The 27,914-nt window shown below is 32.3% G+C and overlaps 1 protein-coding gene across 2 annotated transcripts; it reads left to right on the top strand.

The window, feature by feature from the left end:
• The first annotated feature begins 12,933 nt into the window (after window positions 1–12,933).
• On the top strand, window positions 12,934–27,903 carry LOC128167353 (uncharacterized). Of its 2 annotated transcripts, none has more exons than XM_052833032.1 (6): window positions 12,934–13,083; window positions 22,021–22,101; window positions 23,130–23,159; window positions 23,804–23,898; window positions 24,370–24,483; window positions 26,556–27,903. In XM_052833032.1, exons 2-6 carry the CDS (start codon window positions 22,059–22,061, stop codon window positions 26,781–26,783), a joined length of 510 nt encoding a protein of 169 aa, XP_052688992.1. In that variant the 5' UTR covers window positions 12,934–13,083; window positions 22,021–22,058; the 3' UTR covers window positions 26,784–27,903. The 2 variants fall into 2 exon arrangements, with proteins under 2 accessions (XP_052688992.1, XP_052688993.1); XM_052833033.1 differs by lacking the exon at window positions 12,934–13,083 and adding an exon at window positions 21,859–21,927.
• The last annotated feature ends 11 nt before the right edge of the window (window positions 27,904–27,914 follow it).

Here is a 27,914-nt window from a genome sequence, read left to right as displayed (position 1 = left end):
TGAATTTGCTTAAATTAAGAGCAGAGATGAGTTGAAACACGAAACGGAGGCACGTTTAAATCCCCCGGTGTCTTATATGCCTTACGCGATATAAATGCGCAATTATTTAAAAAAAAAAACAGAGTGCAAGAGACATATCAAATGTCACCAAAATTAGGCCTTGTTCTGACTTGAAGTGTTCTTAAATAACCAATTATATCAAGTTAGAGTTACACTATATAACCATATCTTGTTGTTATCAAAGTTGTCTTTTTTTTAAGCAAAACAAATCGATACAGACTGATATTCAGGCGTCAACGAATGTCGGTGAATGGTTAATGGTCGACACATTTTAATAATTAAAATAAAACGGTCAAGGGTACATTGCCTTTACTCTGCATTTTAATATATACATGTACCATGGGAAAATGTAGATCTTTTTAGGGCTTAGTTTGACAAATAACGGCATTAACTACTACAAGTGTATCTGATTCACTGTCGTTCTGATGTGATTTATTGGTATTTTGGTTAATTATACATCTGTGTATGGTTTTCAATTTAAAATTACAAAAAACCCGAACACTTAAGCTTGTTAATACCAACTATATCATCTATGTTTACCTGAAGAAATTACTAAATTAAAGACGAAAACAGATTTCACGGATATTTATAAAGCAAAAATCGGATATTCTTTTCCAACTGGAAGTTCTCAAAACCCTTAGCAAAATTTTTCAATGTTATCTTCCAGATAATTTCATATCATTGGCATCGCAAATTCACCTAAAGACTATTTTTTTTAGCTAAATTTGACAACCTGGCGAGATAGAGGGGGTGATTTCAAAAAGGTAAAATGGAATTGTTTTTTATTCTAAAAAAAAGAGATCGATATCGTTTTCACCCTAGTATTGAATATTATCAAACAAATAAAGAAAATATACCGAATAACACATTGTGACAGATTATAACCATCTAAGCGTTTGAAGGAAATTGCATATTGTTCATATAAATCAGGTTAATCATTGGCTTAACGATATTGAAATATCTCTGCTGGATAGCGATTTAAAATTTTATGAAACTTTTACTCACCATGCAAATTGCAGGATGCGCTTCCAGTACAATTCAATTGTTATTTCTTTTGTGTATAAGGTTTGTGGCATTAGCCTTTTTTTTCCACCATAATATCTTTTAAAGATCTAATACGATTTTATCTTGACAAACCGACATCAACTATATTGTAATCTATTTAATTTTCATTCTTTGTATGAGATGATGTTCAGCTTTTTAGAGTCGAGCGATCATTTAATCAGTAATGAATTATTCATGATTCTTATTAGGAAAACTCATTAAAAGCATTGCAACAAATTAAAATTGATGAGGACGGTATGGAATGCTAAAGAGAATTTTAAAATATCTCACGTTTACAACAATAGCCGTAAGCCGAAACACATTCGTGACGATTCCCCACATAGACATTTTCCCTCTTTCAATCAAGAAGATGGTTTATTTGAATTAAATATATATAGAATTCTTAACAGGTTTGGTATATATAAAGAGGTTACGTGTTACTTATCTGATGGATTTACAAACTGCAGTTCGAATTCTAAATTTATAAGTCCTCAAACTATTGAATAACTGGTATAATTGCCTTGCTGCTGGAGTCAAACGATGACAGATTGGGAAGATATTTTTTATCCTGTTTGCCCTTCTGTTAGTCTGTCTGTCTGCAATACTTATTAGCTATTACCGTTGATCTGAAGTGCAGAAGATAGGATCTGCGATATCTGATCTCGCCTACTCAAAGACAGACTCTCAATTTTTGGTTGATTATAAGAAATACCTTAATAGAGCATTATTAACATAAACAATGACATAAAGAAAATTTTGAAAATTTAGCTCAAACCTTGAATTTATCAAGTTCGATCCAATTACTTGTGTCATTTCAATTGAATCTCTTGTTTGTCTGTTTATCCGTGATCAATATATATTACCACCAAATCTGTTTTGCACAATACTTGGATAATAAACATATGATCCGGAATGGCTTTTAGTTTTCTCTGTAGATATGAAGATTTTGATCATAATTAGATTGCCCATATTAAGGAGATGTAATTTTACATACAAATAACATCACATCTGTTTACCTAGTTCGAAGGCATTCTTATAAACCCAACGCAACTTTTTAATTTGTGTTTTAACTATCTTCTATATATTCAAGTGGTTAATTTGTAAATGTGTCTCCTGATATCAGCAATCAATCCAAATAATCGGATCCTGTTGTACTGGTATGGTGACCACTCCCTAATTGAGATTGTTTGCGATATTAGGTAAATGACAAAAGTGGTCACGATTTAAATGGAAATTTTTTTCCCAAAATCAAAATAAATGTATAAGCTATATAAAAGTCAATATGTTACTAAATGAATAACTCTCCTTTTTGCATATATAAGGGCCGCGGTGGTTACTTTTTTTTCTAGAGTCGAGAGAGGTTTGTCAATACATACCATAAAAGACTAATGTGTCATAGATAATGCTGTTATAATTACTTTTTAACCTGGGTATAAAGCCTTTTAACGTTTAAGCCTACCAATAAACAGAAATTATGATATACTTCTTTGCACTTTAATCAGTTAATTTCACACATTAATCTGTAAAATTAACACTTTAAACTGTTAAATTTAAATTTTATTGTGTAAAATTTACTCTTTATTGTGTAAAATTCATACTTTTAAGTGTAAAATTCACACTTTCATCGTAAATTTTGCACATTAATCTGTAAAATTCACACTTTAAATTGTAAATTTAAAAGTGTGAATTTTACAGATAAATGTCTGAATTTTTCAAATTTAAAGGATTTTTATCACGTTTCCAATTTTTTGATATATTAAAGTTTGAGTTCTAAAACCGTCATTCCTCAAACATTTTATAATAAAAAAATAAAAGTTTGGAAGTTTCAGCTTGTCAAAGTTCAAATCTTGCAATATGCATATTTTAAAACCGGCCACTGTTCGCGCCATTGCTGTGACGTAATAGGTGTCAATTCAGTTCAAGCGAGAAGGTGAGAAAACACGATTAAGCGATTAGCCGTTATCAGTTCAGATTGGTGAAAAGGGGATGATTGACCATCATTATGGTGTATTGTGCGGCCTATGGATGTACAAACGTGCATACGAAAGGCTGTGGAAAGAGTTTTTTCAACTTTCCGAAAGATGCTCGTCGGAGGAAAATATGGACGATTTTTTGTAAACGTGAGAGCTTCGTCCCTACTACAAACCATCGTTTCTGCTCTGACCATTTTACGAAGAATCAACTTCAGAGGGACCCAGCCCATTTAGAGAGTTTAGACTTACCAACTACGGCGCCATTACCAGCTGATTACCAGATTACAGAGCCCGCAAGTACTTCTATAAAACTGTATCAGTATGCGTAATGAAAGTTATAACTATTTAAATTTATGCTGGAATAACGGATAATGAGTTCTTGTTGTAAGTTTTAAAATAATAATAAGCACCAATAACGAAGATTAACTTACCAAATCGTTCCGTTCCGTCGATGACCTGGGTTGTCCTCGGTGTCAGACTCGCTTTCTTCGCTACTTTGCGGAGAATTTTCTTGATTTACACACTCTGCTGGAGGTTCGAACATGTAAGGTCGTATGTCCATTACCAACGGAATATCCTACAAGTCATAATTGCTGTCATCCATTTTTGGGATTTGTTTTATTTCTGTCAAAGTTATCTCGATCTATGTAAACACTACGATGAGCTTTTCAAGAATTGACACTTATGACGTCACACAGTACCACGTGACCCCTATCTCATTAGCGGAAATTTTAACTGCGAGAGCTCCAATTTAGGACCCTTTTAACAGACAATTGCGGCCGTTTGTGATGCTTATTTTATGCTATATCAATATTTATGTGTTACTAGAAGGTATTTTTGTTTGATTCTCAACTTTTTTGAAAACGTGATAAAAATCCTTTAAGTGTGAATTTAACACTTTACAGTGTGAATTTTACAGATTAAAGAGTGAATTTTACCTTTTAAAGTGTGAATTTTACAGATAAAAGTGTTTGTTTTACCCTTTAAAGTGTAAATTTTACCCTTTAAAGTGTGAATTTAACCCTTTAAAGTGTGAATTTAACACTTTAAAGAGTTAATTTTACAGATTAAAGTGAACATTTTACAGATTAAAGTGTGAATTTTACACTTTAAAGTGTGAAATTACCAGTTTGAAGTGTAAATTTTACAGATTAAAGATCAAATTTATTTGAATAAAGTGTAAATTTAACACTTTAAAGCGGGAATTTTATTGATTAAAGTGTAGAATTTACAGATTAAAGTCTGATTTTTACATATTAAAGTTTAAATCTTACAAGTAAAGTGTGAATTTTACAGATTAAAGTCTGAATGTTACAGATTAAAGTGTGAATTTAACACATTAAAGTGTGAATTTAAAAGATTCAAGTGTTAATTTTACACTTTAAATTGTGAATTTTACAGATTAAAGTGAAATATTTACAGATTAAAGTGTGAATTTTACACTTTAAAGTGTGGATTTTACAGATTAAGGTGTGAATTTAACACTATAAAGTGTGAATTTAACAGTTTGAAGTGTAAATTTTACAGATTAAAGATCAAATTTTACAGAAAAGAGTGTAAATTTTACACTTTAAAGTGTAAAATTTACAGATTAAAGTGCAAAATAAAAAAAAAAATTGTGAAGTGTATATGTGGCACTAATACGCTTCCGTACTTCTGTTTGGGTATGACATGTACTAATTTTATTTGCTTTGCAATGGATACTTTGTCATTATTAGCATATTCCTTCTGTAATCATATTACTGTATTTATGGTACAATAAATTGTACCCGCTTTATGTAGCTCGATATACTAGTAGTCCAGAATGCATCATCATCACTGAAAATACTTAATACTTGAAAATAATCGATAAATTCGATGAAATGTATTCAGAAGCATCATTTTACATGGAAACTTATTTAAAATAGTGAGATTTTAAATGGTACGAACAATTTAGATAGTTTAATAGTCTTTGCGTGGACCCTGAGGTCCACGCAGTAAATATATAAGCGAGGTTAAACCGGATGCTATGGGGAAAATTCAGTCTGCGCATGAGCTAGCCTGGTTCCTGTGCGTAATGGGTAGCTCAGGGAACCAGGCTAGCACACGTTTATCTGAATCGGGATCGGGATTCCGTGCCATATGCACACATAAGTTCAAAGGCGCTGTAATTGTAAAGTTGTCGGTAAACAGTACAGAAACAAAGTATACGTTTAAAGAAATGATTGGCATATGATATGAACTATCAGTATTATGAAATAAGTTAATGTTAACCGAAACTACAACATGCATCAACTAGCATAATTTGCAATGTTTTGTTGTTTTCCGAATACACATGTAACTTAACTTTACTTTTATAGTAAGCGAGGCTAGAGAACTTCCCGATTAAATTTTTTTAAGCATTTAAGTATGATCGAATAATTATGTCACTGTATAAAAGTTAAAATCTCAATTTAAGAAAAATGCATCAAAATATGACCTCTAACCCATGTGCTAGATTAGAACAGTACCTGTAAAATTCAAGATTCACGGATAGACAATTTTTAATTTACACAAAGCTGTCACTGCATAGTTAACAAAGTAGTGCGAATCGTAATGTGTGCGCAAAAAGTAGAATTCACTGAATACCTGATACTATACATGCAAACTTCATTCATAGATAGATCATAATTATTTTTAGAAGTTTGAATCCTTAAATTCTGAGATAAAAAGTCAGGGCTTTATATACATACATGTATACGTAATACAACGTACAAATTTAGTGGTTAAAAGCAAAGGGCTAGAGTAGGTGGAATCTCTGATAATCTTAAGGTATCACTACAGTATTAAATTTACCAAAATTGCACAACTTTACATACAGATTAAAAATTCAAAACGAACTTCTGGAAAAAATCCTCTTGACATCTTTTTAAACAACGCCTCATTTACAATTTTCTAGCAAAATACACACGTGCATCCAGCAAGGCGTGAGACTTTATTACCTCGAAGTTACACATGTGCTTGAAAATCAAGCCCGGGCCTTTTCACCCCCCTCCGGAAACAAGACGCATCAAAAATTCAAATGACCTCGCATTATTACAAAAATGGGATAGTTAGACCTCTTACACATTGTTTTTCATCTCATAAAAAAATTCAGCTCCTGTTGCGTGCGGAAACGCCCCGAATTCAAAGGAAAACTCGGGAATTATTTTGGTTTAGCCATGTTTTGAAATACTGTTAAGACACCTTAAGGCTTTCACGTTTTCGTTGGAAACACATGCAAATGGTCCACGTATTGTAGTCCTTTTTTAAAGGACAGCAACTTGTTAGGGTCTTCCGTTTCCAACGGAAGACCCTCTTGTTATTCTACGGTTTCTTTTTCTTTATTAGGGTCTTCCGTTTCCAACGGAAGACCCTCTTGTTATTCTTCGGTTTCTTTTTATTATTATTTTTTTTCTTTTTCTTTTTTTTCTGACTCCTTTTCGGCTTCATAACTCAAAAAGTTTTCAACTAATTTAAAGGAAACTTTCAGGGATTATGTGCAATTATATTGCCTCAAAGATGTTAAAGTTTCCATAACTACGTCACTTCCGTTTTGACGTTACGTCATTTTTAAACTTTAAAAAAAGTCAATTTGTCCGCGACATTTCTCAAAAATGCTTTTAGATAGAGTCTCGAAATTTTCCGTGGTTATGATTTGGTCGATTTACATGTGCAATAAGGCTGGAAATAAAAATCCGTCACTTTCGGTCGAAACCGGAAGTGAAACAAATTTTTCGAAAAAATGAATTTGCTGATCAAATCAAAAATGAATATGTGTTTTATCAAGCTTATCAAGCTAAATCTAACACTGAAATCCGTTTTAAAATCGGACGATGCAATATAGAGATTTCGGGGTTTAAAAATTGATTTTTCCGGAAATTTTGTTTCCGCGTCCTTGGTTTAAAAAATAGCGTAATGTTCAAAGAAAAGTTAACTCGTACCAAAAACAATTGTTAAGTCGTACAGTAACACATTCGGATTTTTTTTGTTTAGTCGTTCTTGAAATCAGGAAGGTTTTTGTTAAGTCGTACTTAAAATCAATCGGATTTTGTTAAGTCGTACCAAGAATAATTCGATTTTTTCATTTTTTATTTTAGTTACACTTGTTATTGGTTCAAGAGCTCTGCTTCTTACAGGAACTTCCAGCTTTACTTCCGACATTAACGGAAGACCCACTCGTTGCTTTGCAACGAGCTTAGCTCTAGTTCTTATTATTCTTTTTTTTCTTTTTCTGACTTTTTTGGAGCGTTATTTCTCAAAAACTACCCAACCAATTTCCACGAAATTTTTAGGTATGATAGAACATCATCGTCGCTACCTAATATTAAATTTTTGCATGATGACGTCACTTCCGGTTTCAGATTTAGACGATTTTGTAAATTTTTAAGGGTCATTTTGTCCACGCATCTCCTCCGAAATTAATCAAGATAGAAGCTTGAAATTTTCAGGGGTTGTAGATGAATGTCTGTAGATGTACCCCCATGCTTCCAATTATGAAAATTGTTCAAGGACTCGAAGCTCGCCTGAACCTGAAAATTAGCACCAAATTTTTCCACGAAAATTTTGCACATTTTCTGTAATACCTTTCGATGTGCACATAATTTGTTAAAACATGTAGTGCAAAAGTTGTGTCAATTTTCACGAGCTTTCCTTTGATAACAAGAAAAAGGGGTTGACCCCTCAAATTAGGGGCCAAGGGGGCTCTAAAGTCTTCTTTTAATAACTCTTTACTGAACAATAATTTGTTATTAATCATAGAAGCAAAAATGTTCATTGTACATCTGTTTATCTATACAGTATCATACTTAAGTCATATGTTACGTAATTATGGGTTTCAAGGGGCCAGAAGTTCAAAACTTTGATCAGTACTATCTGAAAAAGGAGAAATATTTTTAAAAGCAATGTAGAACAAAAGTTGCTTAAAATGGTGTTCTTGTCAATATGCTACCTTCAATGTTTTTGTTTATGACCCCATTTAGGAGTTAAAGGGTCGGCCCCTAAAACACATTCGTACAGATATCTCAAGAACGGTTAACATTTCATGAACACTTGATGAACAAAATATGTTTAAATTTGCAAGACCTTAAATTTGATATCAAGAAAAAGGGGCTGGCCTCTCAAATTAGGGGCCAAAAGGGCTTTAATGTCCTTTTACAATAACTCTTAACTGAACAATATTTTGTTATTATTTATAGAAGCAAAAATGTCCATTGTACAGCTATTCATCTATACAGTACCATACCTAAGTCATATATTACGTAATTAGAGGTTCCAAGGGGCCAGAACTCAAAACTATAATCATTATTATCTGAAAAAGGAGAAATATTTTAAAAAGCAATGTAGAACAAAAGTTGTTCATAATAATGTTCCTGACAATATTAAACCAAAAATTTTGTTGTTAGTGGCCCCGGTAAAGGGTTAAAGGGTCGGCCCCTAAAACACATTTGTACAGATATCTCGAGAACGGTTTACAATTTATGAACACTTGTAGAACAAAATATGTTTATATTAGCGAGACCTTTTATTTGATATCAAGAAAAAGGGGCTGGCCCCACAAATTAGGGGGTACAAGGGCTACTGAGTCTTTTTATGATAACTCTTTTCTAACCAATAATTCGATATTTATTATAAAGCAACAAAGCAGCTTTTATTACGCTTAATAAAAAACTGAAATCCGTTTTAAAATCGGACGATGCATTACAGAGATATCGGGGTTTAAAAATTGATTTTTCCGGAAATTTTGTTTCCGCGTCAATGTTTTAAAAAATAGCGTAATGTTTATAGTAAAATTAACTCGTACCAAAAATAATTGTTAAGTCGTACTTAAACCCATTCAGATTTTTTTGTTAAGTCGTTCTTGAAATCAAAAAAGGTTTTTGTTAAATCGTACTTAAAATCATTCGGGGTTTGTTAAGTCGTACCAGGTATAATTCGATTTTTTTCATCTTTTTATTTTGGTTACTCTTGTTATTGGTTTAAGAGCTCTTCTTCTTACAGGAACTTCCAGCTTTACTTCCGACATTAACGGAAGACCCACTCGTTGCTTTGCAACGAGCTTTGCTCTAGTTTATATTATATTCCTACGGAAGGGTTCAATGTTGCTGGGATACAATTTTCCAGAAGTATTTCGATTACTGATACGTAATGCATTGTGGAGTTTGGTAGCATTTATTCTATCTTTAGGTATTACACAACATGATTCATTTAGGGTTTTCCAACTGCAGCTTGGGAATTTTGTCAGAAAATCCCAATAGCTCAAACGAATACAGCTGAGAAACTACTTGTCAAGCAATGTTGCGTATCGTTGATTTTAAAATGAATAATGATCAACAAAATCACCTCCCGTCTGTACTCGGTACTTTAATTGACGCTAGTTTTATTTTGTTTGGTTGAAGGTCTTTAGTTTTCATGGAAAAATAAACAGACGTTAAAAAAAAATCTTTTAAACCAATCTTTTTTACATGGAGCAACAATTTGATGCCATCTTGATGACCGGCTCTTTATCATTTTCATTTAATGTCTATGTTCTACGAGGCATGAAACTATGCCGATACTATTTATTTAGATAAAAATCTTTTAAACCAATCTTTTTTACGTGGAACAACAATGCCATCTTGATGGCTGGCTCTTTATTATTTCCATGTCTATGTTTCTACGCGGCATGAAACTATGCCGTTACTATTTATTTAGATATCATCTGACAAGCACCTGTTAGTCAAAAGTAAAGGAGATTATAGCATTCTTCTTTGAAAAGAGAGAAAAATACAAAGAGAGAGAGAGAGAGAGAGAGAGAGAGAGAGAGAGAGAGAGAGAATATAATTTGTTTATACAAAGATAACTTTAAATCCAAGACAAGGCGTAATATTGCGTGCTAACATCCCATCGCTTTTGTTTCCTTACTTAGTGTGATGAAAACCCACTGCTTATGCTAACATAAAACTTGATCTTGATGGTCTTAAAGATATTAATTATATCGTAAAATTCTTCCAATCACAAACCTTATGACTGAGCGTGACTTGTTCAGATATTGTTTTAAGGTACGCGTACACCATAGAATGATGATATATAGACTTGGCTCAAAACCACAACTGAGATGTTTACGAAGCAATTGCAAACTGTTCAAAAGTAGACAACAGCAATATTGAAATCATTCATGAACTCTTAAAATGTTTGTAAATGATTCAATTATTATAACAATGAGTTTGAATAAGAAGATGTGCAAATTCAGCGGGTAAAATGACTCGTAATGAGAACGAAAAAAAAATGAAAAAAATAAATAGCATCATACATGTACATGAACTTACTAGTTCTTTCTAAATTCATTTCTCAACAATGTAAATTTAAAAACATAGTAATTTTCAGCGCTTTCTGTCGTTATTGTCTGAATAACAGCGATAATAAAAACTAATTTATTCATCCTAAAAACCTCACAGAAAGAAACTCATGATTTTTATGCAGAAAACTAAATATGGCATTAATTCAACATTGCAGTATCATCATTTATTTGTTTATGACCATTTGATTTTAGGCCTTATTCTAATGGTCTGTCGGTATTTAAAGTTGCCGCATAAATTTTAAATGTACAGTCAGTTACATCGATGCAGTAATCATGATTTCCAGCAGTTTATATTGTTTGTTTTATTACGTTTGCGAATAAATTATGCAATAGTTTCCAAGGTCACACAAACGAGGATGTACACAATAGTTTTGTTAAAATAACCGAGAGGAATAAAGTAAAAAACTATATTCAAAGGGATGACATGATATTTAGCACCTGATGGATTCCTGAATAAACTATTTGTCATAGTGTTTTGGCGGATGCAAACAATAAGTTATTGGAATCGATTTAAAGGTTTCAAGGAAAAGTGTTGCGCTTATATCTTATTTAGGGAGGCTCTTGGATGGTCACAAAAAAAACCCCAACAGAACAAATAGATCTTCCTAAATATTTTCTATTTGTTTTTTAACCAAAAAGTATTGGTAAGTATAAATAGCAATTCCTGATATTCAGAAATTTAAATATTACCCTCTATATCTTTGTACAAAGCTCTTCTTCGAAGGAGATTGATATATTTTTATATTGACCTCGAGCTTTCATCCCTCTTAAAACTAATAATTTTTTATGTATTAAAAATTCTGCCTGAGGAGAGACTGATTTTAGAGGTGTTATATGCCAAAATTCTACACAATTTGTTTGCTGCTGCTTCAATATTGATTTCAACATTATCACACACGAGTGTTTTGTTTTTTAAATTGTTATTTTTAAAGTGTCCATTTGCTGTTACAGGATACTAAGAGTCGACCTTATGTTACATCCATAATGATATAAAACGCAGTTTATTTCCATAAACAACGCATGCTGGCTAAATACACAAAGATTGGTGTGTGATCTTGATAGACAAGGTACATATAACTGTAGAAACACTTTTTTTTTTTTATTAAAAGAGTCATGTAAAATTAGGTTGTTTATTAACATAAAGCATGCCAAGTGGGAAAAAATTAGTCCTTGATTGGTTTAATCTGTAATTTAGATTAAATAAAGGATTTATTGATGTCATATTGTAATTTTTGTATTTACTGGGCGACTGGAAATAAATATTATCAAATTAGATAATTCTGTATCGACAGCCACACAATTATATCAAAATTTACAATATTACATGACTTTTCAAAAAGAATTAGATTGTTGTTCTGTAAATATATGCAATTTATTTATCTGCATTTACTCCCTCCGAATCTCAATTGAATCTGAGCTAGAGTACCAAAGGGCCGAGTCTTACAATGCGAGAAATGTAAAACGAGTAATTAATTTAGATTTAAATTCATTTTTTTTTACTCTAATAATCTTGAAATGAACAAAAAGTTGTAATTCATATATATTAGATAATGAATACTGCAAAAAAGTATCATTAATATAGAGTTTAATGTGGGATTGAAGATAAATTGCTATACTATTTGCAATTTTTTGTCCTCTAACGCTGATAACAGAAATAAATATCTTGTTTTCATTTTTCACAATCTGATGAATTATAACTACAGTATTCTCAATGTCCGTGTAAAATTCGTACTTTTTCCCTTAAATTTTTAAAAATTAAGTTGTCATTGACGTGCTTTTAAACAATCTTTAATTGGTGCTCATATTACGATGACAAAAGTCAACGAAGTATTTTTGTATCGTTTTGTATTGAATACCATACCGTGCATGATAGTTTTTTTTCGGGAAAGTCTCTACGTGTGGTGTCTATTTGGTTGTATGTATGGCATTTAAATGCAAAAATTCTCTCTCTCTCTCTCTCTCTCTCTCTCTCTCTCTCTCTCTCTCTCTCTCTCTCTCTCTCTCTCTCTCTGCTATGTGTTACTCAGGTACATGTACACGTAAATGATGTTTCCTCTAATACTCTAACAACCGTGATATTGATATGCGTAGTTGTGGCTTGTCTTTTTTATGGTTTCCGCATAAATGCACATGGCGATGAGGTCTAGAAAAAGTTTAGGTAGCAAGTCAGTGTGCAGATTAGCATGTCTGATTGTTTCCAATCCCATTATCTTATGAATGGCAGGGAGTGTCTGTTATTTTTAATCCAATATGCAAAAAGCACGGCCTTCGCAATTTAGATCGTATATCCCTATACTTCATTTTTTTTTTTGGCGATCGGTACATGTGCATAAGTATGTGTCGCAATGTTAAGATGCGGGTCTTTCATAATATGAGATTGGTTCGATGCATGTGTTGCCATAAATAGAAATGAGTAATTTTACAACTATTGTTTTAATGTGTATTATGGTAGCGTAGATTATAGGATAAATACCTAGACGTGGTTGTCCGGGGGAATGCTGAAGTTAGCATGCAGAGGCTTGCGACGAGCGTTTATCCAATGGGAGACTTGAGGAAGCTTTGTTGTTTGGTGTTTCCTAGCTACCGCTGGGATGATAATCAAACACCTGAACAGCTAGAACTCCGCAGAAGAGCCCAGGTGCCGCTGTATCTCACAAGTTCGACTCTCAGGTAATGAATCAAAGGTTTTTTTTCTTTTAAATATTTTCTGAAACTCTTAATTTCTCACAGTTTAAACTTTTAACTATATAAGGGTTATATTCTAGTTGTTAAACTGTACAAAATATGTATTAATTAGAAAAAAAATTGGAAAGAAAAAGCAAAAAAAAAAACAAAACAAAAAGAACTTTTCGGGGTCCGTTTTTAAAGTTAACTATGTTTTCTATTAAAGGACAATGTATTTAACTGATTTTAAATAAATTGCTTTTAGTCTAATGAAAATTTGCAGCCAAACTTGACACAAATATACTTTTAAAAACGCAGATTTTTCACAACGTGGTTCTAAGGAGCAACCTTGAAAATAAAGCAGAATGATGGTTATAAAATGTACAATTTATAAAAATCTTACTATGCAAGTCAGACTTCGCCACCATTTTTGGCGGTAAACAGTTAAATACGGGGAAAACATCCTCTAATCTTCTACCATAGCAGAGAGGCGAAACACTTGCTATCAGGTAGTTTGATATAGAAATTGAAATAAAAAATATCGCCAAGCAACGGCAAACAATTATCAGTTTTACTTGTGTTCCATGTGAGAGGGGCTATATCAAATTAAGCATAAAGATTATTTGGAATTCGAATCAATCGTTGTGGCTTGCAGTGAATATTGATATAAAAATGAGATTTTTGTCATAGGTGATAATGAAGTCATTTATCACCAAATTGGTCCATAAATGTTCTATATTTGACGTGGATAAATGTAAAATCAATATAGTATTTTCCTTTAGATGATGCAATGTATTTCTCTGCCGGTGAAGACTGCATGAAGTTCATTAAAAAAAAAACTTCTGGCAAAACGGAAAAATATTAGTTTTGTTTTGGGCAGTCTTTAAATTTTATAATAACTAAGACTGTTGGCGTCGCCCTTACTAAAACCTCAGTCACATTTCCAAAAACGACCACCGGTCGACAGATTTTAAGCTAGGCAAAAATGGGTTTATTCGGTCGACAGTCTTGGCCGATATCGACCCCTGTTTTCGTCGGCCAACCAATGTGTGTATGTTAGGCCAAGTTATAATTTTTTTCTGCGTTGGTGGCCGATTTCTTCAATTTAAACAGTCGTTGAATAGTTCGTGGAGCAACCAAACTTCGGCAGACAGTTTGTTAGGTCTGTCGTTGGTCCGTCGACATTTGGATTTGTTTTAAATGTCGACCGGCATACACCGATTGACGACCGAAATCGACCGAGGGTCGACGGGTCTATCGGACGATTTTGACAATCGGCTGATGGACGACTGATCGTATACGGATTACGTTAACATTTATTATCTATCGCGATCGGTTCATGAGTGACGGCCAGGCGGACGATGGTATGCTAAAGACTTTCTTTATCTGTAAATTGAAGCAATGCCCACGTGGTTATAGGTGAATATTCAGCGATTGCGAAATCGTTAATGTAATCGACTATCGTCTAAATCAAACTGTGGCTCAACGTTCGATGATCGAGCGAGGATACTCCGGCTACTTTTGAAGATATCGGTGTTCCTAGAAATTGATGTGACAGCTTTGCGTCGTCCGATACCAGTGTCGGGTGATCATGTTTCTTCACCCGACGATACGAGGAAAATTTATTCGCCCAACCATCGACTTAGATATTACCCAGGCATGAGATCAGATACCTGTGTATAGCCAATACCAATCACAATTTGCATCTACCCATGCACCATGTTATTATAACAATTGTTTTCACAGTTTTCCATTATTTAAGTGGCTGGCTGGTCGGGGCTCGTTTTAGACTATATTGATTAACTTTGAAAAAAAAGTTATGTATAAATAATTGAAATATTTCCCAATATTATATACACAACTCTTCAAATTTTAAAAATAAAATATATGGAATTTTACTTTACTAAATGATTGTATAAAACTTAACCCATTTTTAAAAAACCAAGGTAGATCTGAGAGGTGATTTGCTGACCATTAAGCTCCTAAATGGTGTTTTTAATTTAATTTTTTTTTAATGTTTGTTAAGGTTTTTGTCGGGTGTTTTTAAGAGATAGGGTTATGGAGCTTTTAAGCTGTTCGCATTTGCACGATCATTACATTATTTTGTATCGACAAAGTTGAATATCATCTTAAAACCTTAAAGAATAATATACTTATTGATTTAGTTTGTTTAAAAAATGATGCCGAAAACGATCAGTTACATCAACGTTAAAATAAACTTCTCAATTACTGTCAGAACATGAGAACTCAATAAAACATCATCACAGCTACAACTATGATGTATGAACGATACTACAGTTACTGAAACTTAACACGGCATTAACAGCAAACTTAGAGTACAAATAGATCACAAAAAGACCAAAATAGGGACAATAACTGTAGCTGTTTGACAATCAACAACGTACACATTTGATTAAAGTAAAAAAAACAAAGCAACAAATAATTAATGAAAAAAAAAACAGCAAAATTTAATCGCCAGCAATTCAAAAACGCCACGAAAACACATAAATACACCAACACCAATACAACAGACAAATCAACAAACAAAAGACAACACAACAACAACACAACAACACAACAACATCAACAAAAACATCATAAAATACAATAACAGTACAACAATATTCAGTGGGTTCGATGGTCTTGGTCATTTAAAGACTGTTTTGATTTCCTGTAGAGAAAGGGCTAAACATACCAATATTGGAAACTACTCAAATTAGATTAAAGATTTAATATTCGGATTTTTTTATTTCCAAAACGATAGTTTATATCTATATTAATCATATTTTGAAATTGTAGGTATATCTGATGGTTTATTTGTTGACACTCTAGCTTCATTAAAACTATTGACAATGCTTAGACTACTTACATAATCATTCAATGCCACAACACGTTCAATACAACAATCCCAAAACACAAATATGTGGAAAACAATTTAAGCCAAGAAAATAAGAGACCAGCACTTACAAGAAATAGCCGTATTATTTACTATTTCTGAATTGCTTTTGAGTTCCTTCTATCCTTTGGTCTAACCCCTACCAATTGGCAAACACAGTTCTATTTTTCCTATCACTTTACTTCGCGCCATTCTTTTCCTGTCTCATCGTTGCATATTAAGCATCAACAGAACCCTCAAGGTTCAATTTTCATTTAAAAATCTTTAACTGATTTTACTTAAGTTACAAGATTATCTAATATGGAGATTTAGAGAAACAAATTCGGTAAAAATAGACATTTCTATCCAATTCTGAGCTTTGTCAAAATTTTGAAGAAAAAAAATATCGGTAAAAAACACTTCCTTTTTTGTTACAGGATTACTGAAATATGAACATGCATTTTTTAACTGCTAAATGTGTTTTCTTAGGGTCATGAGAACAAATTCGGCAATTATGTTTTCAAAATGCTAAGATCAATTGACAAACCTGTTTGAATAAAATGTTTTTATGCTGTTTCACGTTACAAACAGGTTTGCTAATTAATCCTTATTCAATCTGATATCCGGCAAATTCACACGTCAGTGCCAGGTTTTTTAAAATTATTTTTATTTTCAGCAACATGATGTGATGAAATCGGAATAAAAATATGAGATCCGATTTTTCATTTTTAAGCGCACGTCATTAAATGAATGAATGGTTGAATAAACAAAACTAAACAACAATAGAATAAAACGTGCGAACGAAAACAATAGATCAATAGATCAATAGAAAACAAAAAAAGTAGCATTTTTTATTCAAACTTCTTTTTATATAAAGTTAACTATTGTCAAGCAACATGTATAGTTAATACTTTTTACTTTTTAAGAACAACTTATAGTCAGGTTTTTATAGGACCGTCAAAACTATCGATATTTTCTATGCATTCTAGCAATTTTGTCAAAATAAAAAGAAAGCAGTGTTTCAGGAGGGGTCGGGGTATTTTTTCATTTTATATTTCTTTTAAAGGACAAAAAGTAGCTATTTAGAAGATTGTCCCTTTAAACTCCGTACATATAATACTGGATGCTTCCAGAGCTTTGTTCAGTCCCTCTACGATCCATTCGTATTAGGTCGACAAAACCATCAAAGTAAAAATGAACTGAATTAAGAGGAAAAAGAAAAGAAAGTGTCTGTCATGCTATGCCGGTAAATTAGCACTCCATTCAAAAAGGACCGTCGAGTCGTATATCCTGTATTCTTTAAAAAAAATGTATTTAAAAACAAGATAAGATTTTCAAAAAATGAAAGAAACAAAAAATGTAATCTCAAGGAATGGAAAAAATCAATGGACCACTAATCGGAAAAAATTGGACAATCTAAAACAAAGTCAATATTATAAACAAACTAAAATCAAATCAAAATTAAATTTCTCAAAGTGCAAAATAAAACCAAAACAAAGCAAAGCCTGTTTATCTTGAAAAATGATATGCATAAAAAACCCAACAAAACACGACCTTATTGGATTCCAGAAAAAAAGGCAGTCAATAGAGCAAGCTATTTGATACATACCTTTAAACGTGAGACCAATTTTATTAAACTATGCGAGCGGTAGGTTAATTACGTCAAATTGTGTTGGATGTTATTAATTGCAAGCTATACAAATAGCTTAAAATGGTGAACTCAAAACAGCGCAATGAATAAATTTATTCTGAAGTTTTTCTGAAATTTAGCCAGGACTGACAGCACGAACATTTAACATATAATCTTCCTCATTTGATTTACATTTCAGTAACATCAGAAATTTTATTATGTACTAGACTTTGACCCGTGCATGCACGGGTTGACATTGCATATTACCGCTATCATATCGGACATTTACGAAATAGATGCATCAACACATCGTATTGTTGACATTTACACATGTTACATTAAAAGTTTAAAATCGAAGAATTCTAAACTTATCTATAACAATATATAACAAAAGTTTAGAAATCTTCGATTTTAAACTTTTAATGTAACACATAACCAAACTTTAAGCCTACAATAATGTTATTAATTTCACTACACTCTGATTAGTTAGAATAATAAAACCGTGTCTCGGGAAAGGTCGCCACAGTTAAAATGCCTTCAATATACCTGTAATGCAGCAAAAAACTGCACAATCGCTCCGAAACGATTTTTGAGAAAATTTATGAAGCTGCATTAAAAATAATAGTTAAATTATTTATAACGAACCATTTTGAGGCTGTAAATATCTTTCATCTAAAAGTTTAATGAAGAATTCAACACTTTTTCACCAACGTTTTTACTCGCTTCGAATTTACACACCATGTTGACATTCGAAACTCTCGGGGATTTTTCATATCAAATGCACTGAGTTAGAATTATCTCCTGTATTTCCTTTGTTGAACAGAATATATGACAAATTTTCAGTGAAAATTTACACGTATTTGTAATATCGTTTCTGAGTTTATTTATGCAGATGTGATATTGTGGAAACATAAACTAAAGATCCTCTTGTGATTTAGCTTGATAGTAATGCGCATGTGCAAGATTGTTAAATCCAAAAATTCCAGATGATTTCCGGATTTTTGAGAGGAATTATCGTTGATTATTAATTAGCGAAGCTTGACTGAGAAAAAATAAAAACAAATTGGTAATCTTCAAGTACCAATTATGTTTAAAGCTATACACGCTATAATTTACGTCAATTTTGAATGACAGTGAAAACGCATGTGTTTGTCTACTTATAAAAGTTATCCTTAATCTGTAAATTACAATGGTGAATTCCATCTCGTTACAAAGATATAGATTTTTAATTGTTTATTTTCCTGCCAGGAAAATATACCTTTTCATGAATATTGATGAAGGAAGAGCGAAACCGACCTCATTGCGCATGTCCGCGGAGAACTAGGTGGTCGTTATTGTTTGCCTAATTAAATATCCAACTTGATTTTTAATATGCTTAACAGTTGTTAATTTGAAATACATACATGTATAAGAAGTAAAATACGTCTGTTATTCACGATACCCTTACTTCTGCATTTACACTTATATGATCTATAAATAGCACATAGGGGAAACACACAGGTCTACGTCATTTTTTTAAAGGAAGTATTCATATCTACTCACAGGCTTGTATTTTTTTCTTTTGTTTGTACTTGTTTATCGGACAAATTTCTGCTTTACTGAAAATATCCTTTCCTTTGTGAAACTATCACAATTATGAAGATGTTGACCCTTCACCAGTTTTGGTATGATAGACTAAATTTAGCTGTCGATATCACGTGATAGATTGATATTCACGAGGAGGCATTACTTTCCTGGCAGGAAATTAAATATTTTTTGTTGTTTAATATTTGATATATTTGTTACGTGATCGAATTGAGCATTATAATTAACAGCATAAAGGTAACTTTTATTAGTATTCAAACACATACATTTTCCCCTTTATTCAAAATTGACGCAAATTATAGCGTGTATAGCTTTAAAATGTATAAACCAAAAGACAGCACTCTTCCGATTTCTCGATAATAAAGCTAAAAAATTCGAGTCCATTATTTTAATATAGTAGTATAGATGCCGAATTAAACAAACATGTAGAACATTACTTGTATATTCCACATTGTTTCTTTATGCTTAGCCCTACATTTGAATGAATTCAAATGTGATGAAAAGACCTTCAAAATGCGAATAATCATTACATTATTGTACATTTTCCGTTCTGTATTAATTTTAAAACATAAATATGATTTAAAGTTAAAACCTTTCTGTCTTTCCCTCTTCTCTCTCTCTCTCTCTCTCTCTCAATCTATCGTTCTCATGCCTAGAACATGCCTACATTTAGCGTATGAATTAATAATACACAATCTGTACCTGCCCAAAACTGATGATATATTACTTTTTACAGCAATACTGGGAAATACGACTGCTACAGTTTGACATGCAGAGTGTTGATTAGGTTGCCTGCAATTGTTACCGCTCTAACAATGCTCCTTACTTTATTTGCATATCATACGTACTCTGGCTCACAAAACTAATCGATTTTCCAATTGATTATAGCAGCTGTTTCCATTGTCAAACTTGGTGAAATACACAAATATGTAAAAGCAGTTTCACTACTCTAAAATTTAACTTATAAACGGTTTCTTATGTGACCAAACTCATTTAATTGTTGTTTTTTTTTTGGACGACGTATTAATTTTTTTCTTTCCGGCGTGAATTGTTATTGAAAAACAAAATATGATTCGACATCTAGCATTCATACGTGAAACAATCTTATCCATGATTGTAGTTTTTATTTATAAAAAACATAATCACATGAAACAATTCAAATAAATATTGATATACCACATGTAATGATAAATTAAAACTTAACATACAAAAATGGTCTGTTATTTAAGAAAAGATTGACTACACTGATGATTATTCGTGTATTTCATTATTTCCCAGAAAACCAAAAGAATTGTGGCAGGTTTGTGTTCCTGTTCAAGAAATTTTCCCTGATTCTCACCCGAAGCAGAAACGCCAGAACAATATCGTAAACTAATATGCCTGTACCCGTTCCAAACAAAGCAGGGATGATGGTCAGTCAAACAGACTGCAATAAATAATAAATCAGACCAGTGTATTCCTCTCAATTAATCAATTACTTCGCTAATCAGGGGAAAAAGCGTCCAAATCCCAGACGTACCTAGAAGTGGTCATAAACGACATCTTATTTCAGATATTGCTACAACATGATCGATAGAGACGAGACATGAACGCCATTGACCTAATAATCAGCCACGTTTTCCACACTGTAACTCCTACGGCTCAGTGAATACTGGTACCAGTGGTCATATCAAATGGCACTCCTTTAACAAATATATACATGTACGACGTTAACGTTCAAGATAAACCTATCTTACGATAATATACTATATCGTCCTCATACTCAGAGGTACCAGAGGGGAATGGTGAATTATATTCAAGTTCCGACCGTGACAAGGTCTCATTTAATCATACGGTTGCAACTTTCGATTTTCGCTGGAAGGCAGCCAAGGTTTAGCTACAAAAGCGATCAGTTACATTTCTTGTATATGGATGAAGCTCATTTTTAATCACAATTGAGATTCATTTTTTGCAGGATTTTATACGGTTTAATACTTCTAGATTTCATTGTAGATGGACATTCTTTTGAAACGAATATTATTATGCACATGTTCGTCCATACTGTGGAGTGCTTAATAAAGTTCATTGTATTAATATCGGGTTAAACAAAACTTCAGTTATTTTATTTATCCAACTGTGCATTTGAATTTACTTAATTTAAAGGAATTTAGAATTGATGGTGATTAATTTACAATGTAGAAAAATAATAATACTGAATTTCTTTTGATACGCAAAATATAATGGTGCTCGCCTGAGTAGCATCAGTAGTGTTCATAGTTTTTGATATATCTCATCGCTGAGTTTTTGGTTTTTTTTTTTCTTTTGTATTTATTGAAATGCAATTATGCATTTAAAACTTAAAACATGGTTTGGTGATAGACACTCTTACACGAGAGATAACGTTATCTAAAGAATCAAAAATAAAACAAAAGAAATGTACGGCAAGTTGATGGAACAAGTCCTTTTTATTTCTGACAGTAATATCCATTAAAAATCAAAGGACACTTATATTTTTTTTGTGAAAATCTTCTGATTTCACACAAATATATGATTGTAAAAATACTCACTGAGGGACAACGAGTTACCTTAGATACTCGTTTCTGATAAGCAGGGCATTTCTCTGTTGATAATTAAACTGCATGTGACGCGATTGTATTTTAACATACGTGTACTTCCCGTTCACCCAATCAAGCAAACAACTTTGCATCATAAATTTTTTGGGGAAACACCCCTTTAAAACAAAAGATTGCACACATTGAGAGGATAATTGACTTATTGAAGGGTAACTGTCTGTTAGGTGACACACTCGATTTATTTTCCCGATGTTGGAAAGAAAATTGAGTATTTATTGCAAATATTTTTTGTCTTATTGCAGCTGTCGCCCTGTGTCGTATTAGAAGCTATCAAACCAACATGGCCGTGACTAACTACGCAATCGCCATCTGCCTGTTAGCAGGTTAGTATATTTCTGTTATGTATGCATAAGTTGGTGTACTTTATCAAACAAAATATCAAACGTAGGCTACCTATGCTAATGTTCGTGAACATTAAAACATCTCAAAGTATTTTTTAATCATTGATTATGTTCAAAAGTATTGGTCCATTCTTAAACTTTTCAGTCGTCGTTTTAAACCACTGTCTCTAGATTGGAATGTATAAAATCATATCTTAGTTAAGTTGAATGCATCTGTCCATTTAGATGGTTACAGGAAACTTATCATGTTTAAAATATATAAAAAAGTGTTCAATATGAAACTTTATCATTATCTTGGAAAAAAACTATTACAGTTTTAAGAGAGAGAAAATAACTATAACGAACACCAAATGGATGTGAAATTTACATTTATGTACAACGTAAAGATAGGTTTTAAGGATTTTAATCTTGCATTTTCATCATTTAGTTATTCTTTACTATGAAGATTGCCTTCAAATTTTGTCACTGTGTGCTATTTATATTGTTGCTTACATTGATATGGGATAATTATCATTATTACAACAGAAAAAACGATATCAGAGTTTTTAAGAAAGATAAATATACTTATGAAGAAAAAACAAGCAAGGGAAATAATGACGTCTTCTTATTCATGGTCTGAATCACCGCACTCACCTAAACAACAACTCGACGTTACACCCAACTCACTTATCGTCACGTTGTTACAAAATCAATAAAAGCCAGGTAGATCCCTGCCTGCGGTCCAGACATCCTTTTATCACGCAGCAGTCACAATGATTCATCGAACAGCTAAGCTGTTTGAAGGGAAATCACATCAAATAGGAAGAAATTTAATATGAAGAAATTGGATGTAAAAATACAACAAGTATCATTTTAAAATGTCAAAAATTAATTGTTTAAATAAAACACAAATTAATAGGACAATGGTTTCTTTTTAAAAAAAGTCAATGTATGTTTGTTATATCACAATTTTGTTCATTTGAATTGATATGACGCTTAAAATTCAACAAATTTCTTTGCTGTTGTTGCAGCTACCTTTACTCCTGTTCAACTTGCATCAAGTAAGTATTTTTTATCAATCATTTTGATTATGTAAAGAAGTATTGGTCCATTCTAAAACTGTTCACTCGTCATTTCAAATTACTCTAGATTGGAAAGTATAAAAATATATATCTTAATTAGTTAATTGGAATGCATCTGTCCATTAAGATTTTAACAGAAAACTTACTAGGTTTAGTTTAATTAGAATAGACACGTGCAATTCAGAACAAATTTAGCACTATGATATACAGATACAAATAGTAAACTCTTTATATTCACGTAAAGTTATAAAAACTATATATGGAAACCGCAAAAATTATCCTTTTGAATTGTACGATAAAGCACCCAGTATTAGTAGAAAACAATTATTATAAATAATCAACTGGAAACACTGAATTTAAAAGATAGATCCAGAATCATTCTTTAGTTTTAACTTTTTCGCGCAGATTAATTTTTTTTCCACATGGTGGAGAGAGCGGTTGTGTAGGTTTTTTCTTGTTTGTCATCCACCCCAATGGAGAGAGGGGTCCACGATCTTTTTTACGAACTTAACAAAATGAAGATATATTCCTAGTGATTAAACCGATTAGGATTTTAACAAACAAAACTTTTAACTCAAAGCAATTTATCATATACTTTATTTGTGACGATTTTGTGTCTTTAGCCACGGAGGCTGCAACATCTGAAGCTTCGACGACGGCAGCGGCGTCTACGGCAGAACAATCAACCACAGCGGCAGCAGCTGCAGCTACGACAGCTGTGAGTATTTATAATAAATCAAAAGTATAAAATCCATGCTGAAAATTAAATCTATATATCTATTTCAGAGTAAAACTACATCTATATGATATCTCTAACAATTAATGAATACGCCAGAAAATCTCACAAGTATTTCATGTATATTCCTACCGAAGATAACATCGCTATAGGGTTGAATTAGTTAGTTTATAAAATGACTTGGATGTGTATACAAACGATGTTGTTGCTCATTTGTTTTAAAGAGGATAAAGTGACAGGTAACCCATGACAGATATCTACAAGTAATAAGATCGAGATATAGAACGCTACACCAAACATCATATTATCAAATTCAATGTAATAATATTTTTTTATCATTTCTTCAGATGTATTTTGTATTAAAATAAAGGTTAAAACTTAAAATCATTGTTAAACAATTATATCAGATTGTTTAGTTTATTGCTTTACGTTAATGTGTTTTTTCCTCTACAGGCAAGGAATATAAGTTGTTATTCACGTTCCTGTGAAGTAAAAGGTTGTTTACAAGCAGCTACTTCTAATACTTCAATCACCGTGGAAAAATGTACTACCGCCGGAAACTGCTTTGTAAGTGTTTGAAACCCTACCAAAGCATTGCATACAGTCACTTGTTTTACAGATCAAGCATGTTTACCAACTGTAATTATTTCTTAGCGCCACAGACACTGTATTACAGATTTAAAGTGATTTTCCATGAATGAAAACAAGAAATACATTATTTTTCTGGGACTGTATTTTTAGGTACCTGAATCACTCAGGTAACCTATTGCAATTCGTCTACGTCCGGCGTCGTGCGTTCTGCGACATGCGTCGTGCGTTAACCATTTTACATTTAAAATTTCTTCTAGACTTCAAAGACAATTGCTGCCATTTTTTGGTGTGAAGCATCTCTAGGATAATAGGAACGTAATTTTCATAGGGAAGGGGTGAAACATGCAAAAGGCCAATTTGAAAAAAAAAATCTAATAATCAACTTCATAACATATGAGGAAAAACTAATGCATGGTTTTAATGTCCATGAAGCCCTCAGCCATAATTGTAAATTCCATGGCTCTCAGGTCAGGGATTCAGCCTCTATGATTGGGTTTAATTTAGCTAGATATTAAGACTTATTAAATCTTTAAAAAGTATTCTTTTCTTCACCCATACATTTTAGTAAAAATGTAATGCATCGTTATGATGTCCGCAGATTTGTCTGCCTAAATTATAAATTTCAGAGCCCTGGGGCAAGGGTTCAAACCCTAGGGTGGGCCAAGATTTGATGATAGTTTTTTGTACTATCACAGTCGTTGGAGATAGTCATGCATTGTTTAAGTGAAATTCAATCCTCATGCCATGGAGCTTTTTTGGGGAAATGAGTATATATAGCCATGCCATATAGTAAACATGCATTTTTACTTAAGATAACTGCTGTGTGTCATTTACCAACAACTGTAACGTCCTCCTGAAACTACAAAGTATATTATCATTTGGCAATATTGAATTAAATGTCTTTTTTAGGAAATCTGCTTTAATAACATGTACATTGTATGCTTGTAGAAATCAGCTGTATGCATTTTGTGTGCATTATTATTATCAATGAAACTGTGAACATTATAAAGATTGACTATTAAGGGCCATTGAGGACCTGTAGCTCTCTTACTACCAAAAGTTTACAACTTTTGGCCACTGGATCTTGGGTATAGATAATTCCGGAATGAATGTTTTTAAACATCTTATGATAAAAGCGGGGGTAACAGTCAGAGGAGTCTCAGATTAGGATTTAGACTTTAAAAAGAAGTTTAAAATACAAGCATGAGACTCTCAGATATGTCAATCTAATGGCTTTGGTACTCAGATGACCTTCAAGGCCTGTGAACCTATTGTTCATTCATATCCTATTTTACCTTAAACATATCTCTAGATTATACTCTACACTCAACACAACTTCTAAGTGTTCACCCTGATAAATAATTTGTAAATTACAAAATAGAAAAAGAGAATTTTTCAACATTTCGTAATTGATATGTCATCTCATCAATAGCAGAGATAAAATAAGACAACCTCGATTGAAATCAATTACTGTAAATTCCTTATATTACGCGAATACTTCATTCCGCGATCCCGCTGGTTTCTACCAAATCGCGAGAATATAAAATCGCGAACGTTGAACTTTTCTCCTTATTTCTTATCGTTTTCAACTCTCAGAAAATAATGGCGAGATTTTAAAATCCGCGAAGGATGCTTCTCGCGATTTTACGCGGATATTAATTCCTCGCGTTTGATTAGGAATTTACAGTACCCGTGACGAAACGTCACACTAATATTTGGTATTTTTCTGTGCATGCTTAACATGGTTGACAAAAACACTGAAATTCAACCAGACTGGACGTGTTTGTCAAATTTAGCGAAGGTCAAGGTCTCGGATCGGAATGTCAATACATCGTCTTTAAATATTTGCAAGCTAAGTTGAAATCGACAAGACAAATAAATAAGCTTTTTTTGTATAGTAAATACATTATACTGGATGAAACTTTTGTTGAGTGTATGTTAACCTCAGACCTATTGAACTACACCAAGTTACGTTCACAGAGGACAAACAATGATGTCCCTGCGAGAAGTGTAACTTAATAAACATCCCAGCATTGTATCTGTTTTAGGTAAAACAAACAGCTAACACCACTTACACCAAGGAAGAAGCTGGATGTGACACTTCAGCATGCGCCACTACCATCCAAACTACCGGCGACGAAAAGAAAATCTGCTGCACCACAGAAAATTGCAATGGGGATACGAATGCCTTTAAGTCACAATCAAACGCGCCACCTTTGTCATACAAAACTGCGATTGTTATATCTTTCTTCATTCTGTGTCTCAACAGATTTTGAAATATAGAATCGATGATATAATTTACCCCCCCCCCCCCTCCCTACTGTTATCTTTCCTACCTTTTTATGTTTCAAAGAGGGTTTTATTTAAATTACACATGATGTGAAATTTAAACATGTATTTATTTAATTGCTTTATTTGGCTGATAATAAATTAATGAAAGTAATGTCTAAAAATTAAATGTCAACCAATTCAGTATTAATATCTAAAATTTTTTTTACTTGAAATCAATTCTTATTTCTATTTTTATATTGGTGCAGTACCAAGTGCATGCAACTAATTTATATACTTTTAACAATGTTATATTCTTTTCATATTTCGATTTAATGTCCAAGTTGTTTCGTTTTTCGTTGGGCTGGGGTAAAACATCGTTTAATTCCTCAAGGAATCGTTTTCGAAACCAATATCAGCGCGTAATTTTCTGAAACAAAATCAAAATTTATTTAATAAAAATAAGAAAGATTTGTATGTAGCTTATATTTTTGGCAACATTTTTGGCAACATTTTACGAAAAATATTTGATTAAAAATAGTGAAAAAGATAAGAATGGCGCAATTAGTGACCTATACTGCAATCACAATATTCCTTGATATATCAATGAAGAGTTTTATTAAACTTAATAGGACATATTTACGTTGTTGACCTGACAACAATGAAAATGACAAATTTTGTAAGAATGTCTTTCAAAAGATTCCTGAATAGTTTTATGAAGTGTCAGTCTAATTATTGCACTGAAAACATATATGACGGAATCGAATTAATGTTTGTATGTTTTTATATATTTAAACGTTTGCAACGATATATGCTGATTTATGCACGATATACAATTGTATTGATAAACTGTATCTCTGTTGTTTTATGCTTTTTATTAGATAAGTTTTGTCTTCATCTTATATTGGAAGTTAAATCAAAGTTAGTGTCATATCATGGAACATACTATTTAGATGTTGGTTTATGAAAATCACTAAAACAGAAAAGTAAAAAGGAAATAATGTGTGACTAAAAAGAACTTGATTGTTTTGTTTAATATATAATACAGCGTTGTTACATAAAATTAAAAAAAATGTATCTTGTTTTTATTTTCAAGCTGAACTAAAAATAAACTTAAACATATTTGAGTGTGAAGTGTT

Source organism: Crassostrea angulata, chromosome 10, assembly GCF_025612915.1.
Source record: "Crassostrea angulata isolate pt1a10 chromosome 10, ASM2561291v2, whole genome shotgun sequence".
Classification (NCBI taxonomy): Eukaryota; Metazoa; Mollusca; class Bivalvia; order Ostreida; family Ostreidae; genus Magallana; species Magallana angulata.
Note: the sequence above shows the minus strand (reverse complement) of the source record. Positions and strands in the feature narration are given on the sequence as shown.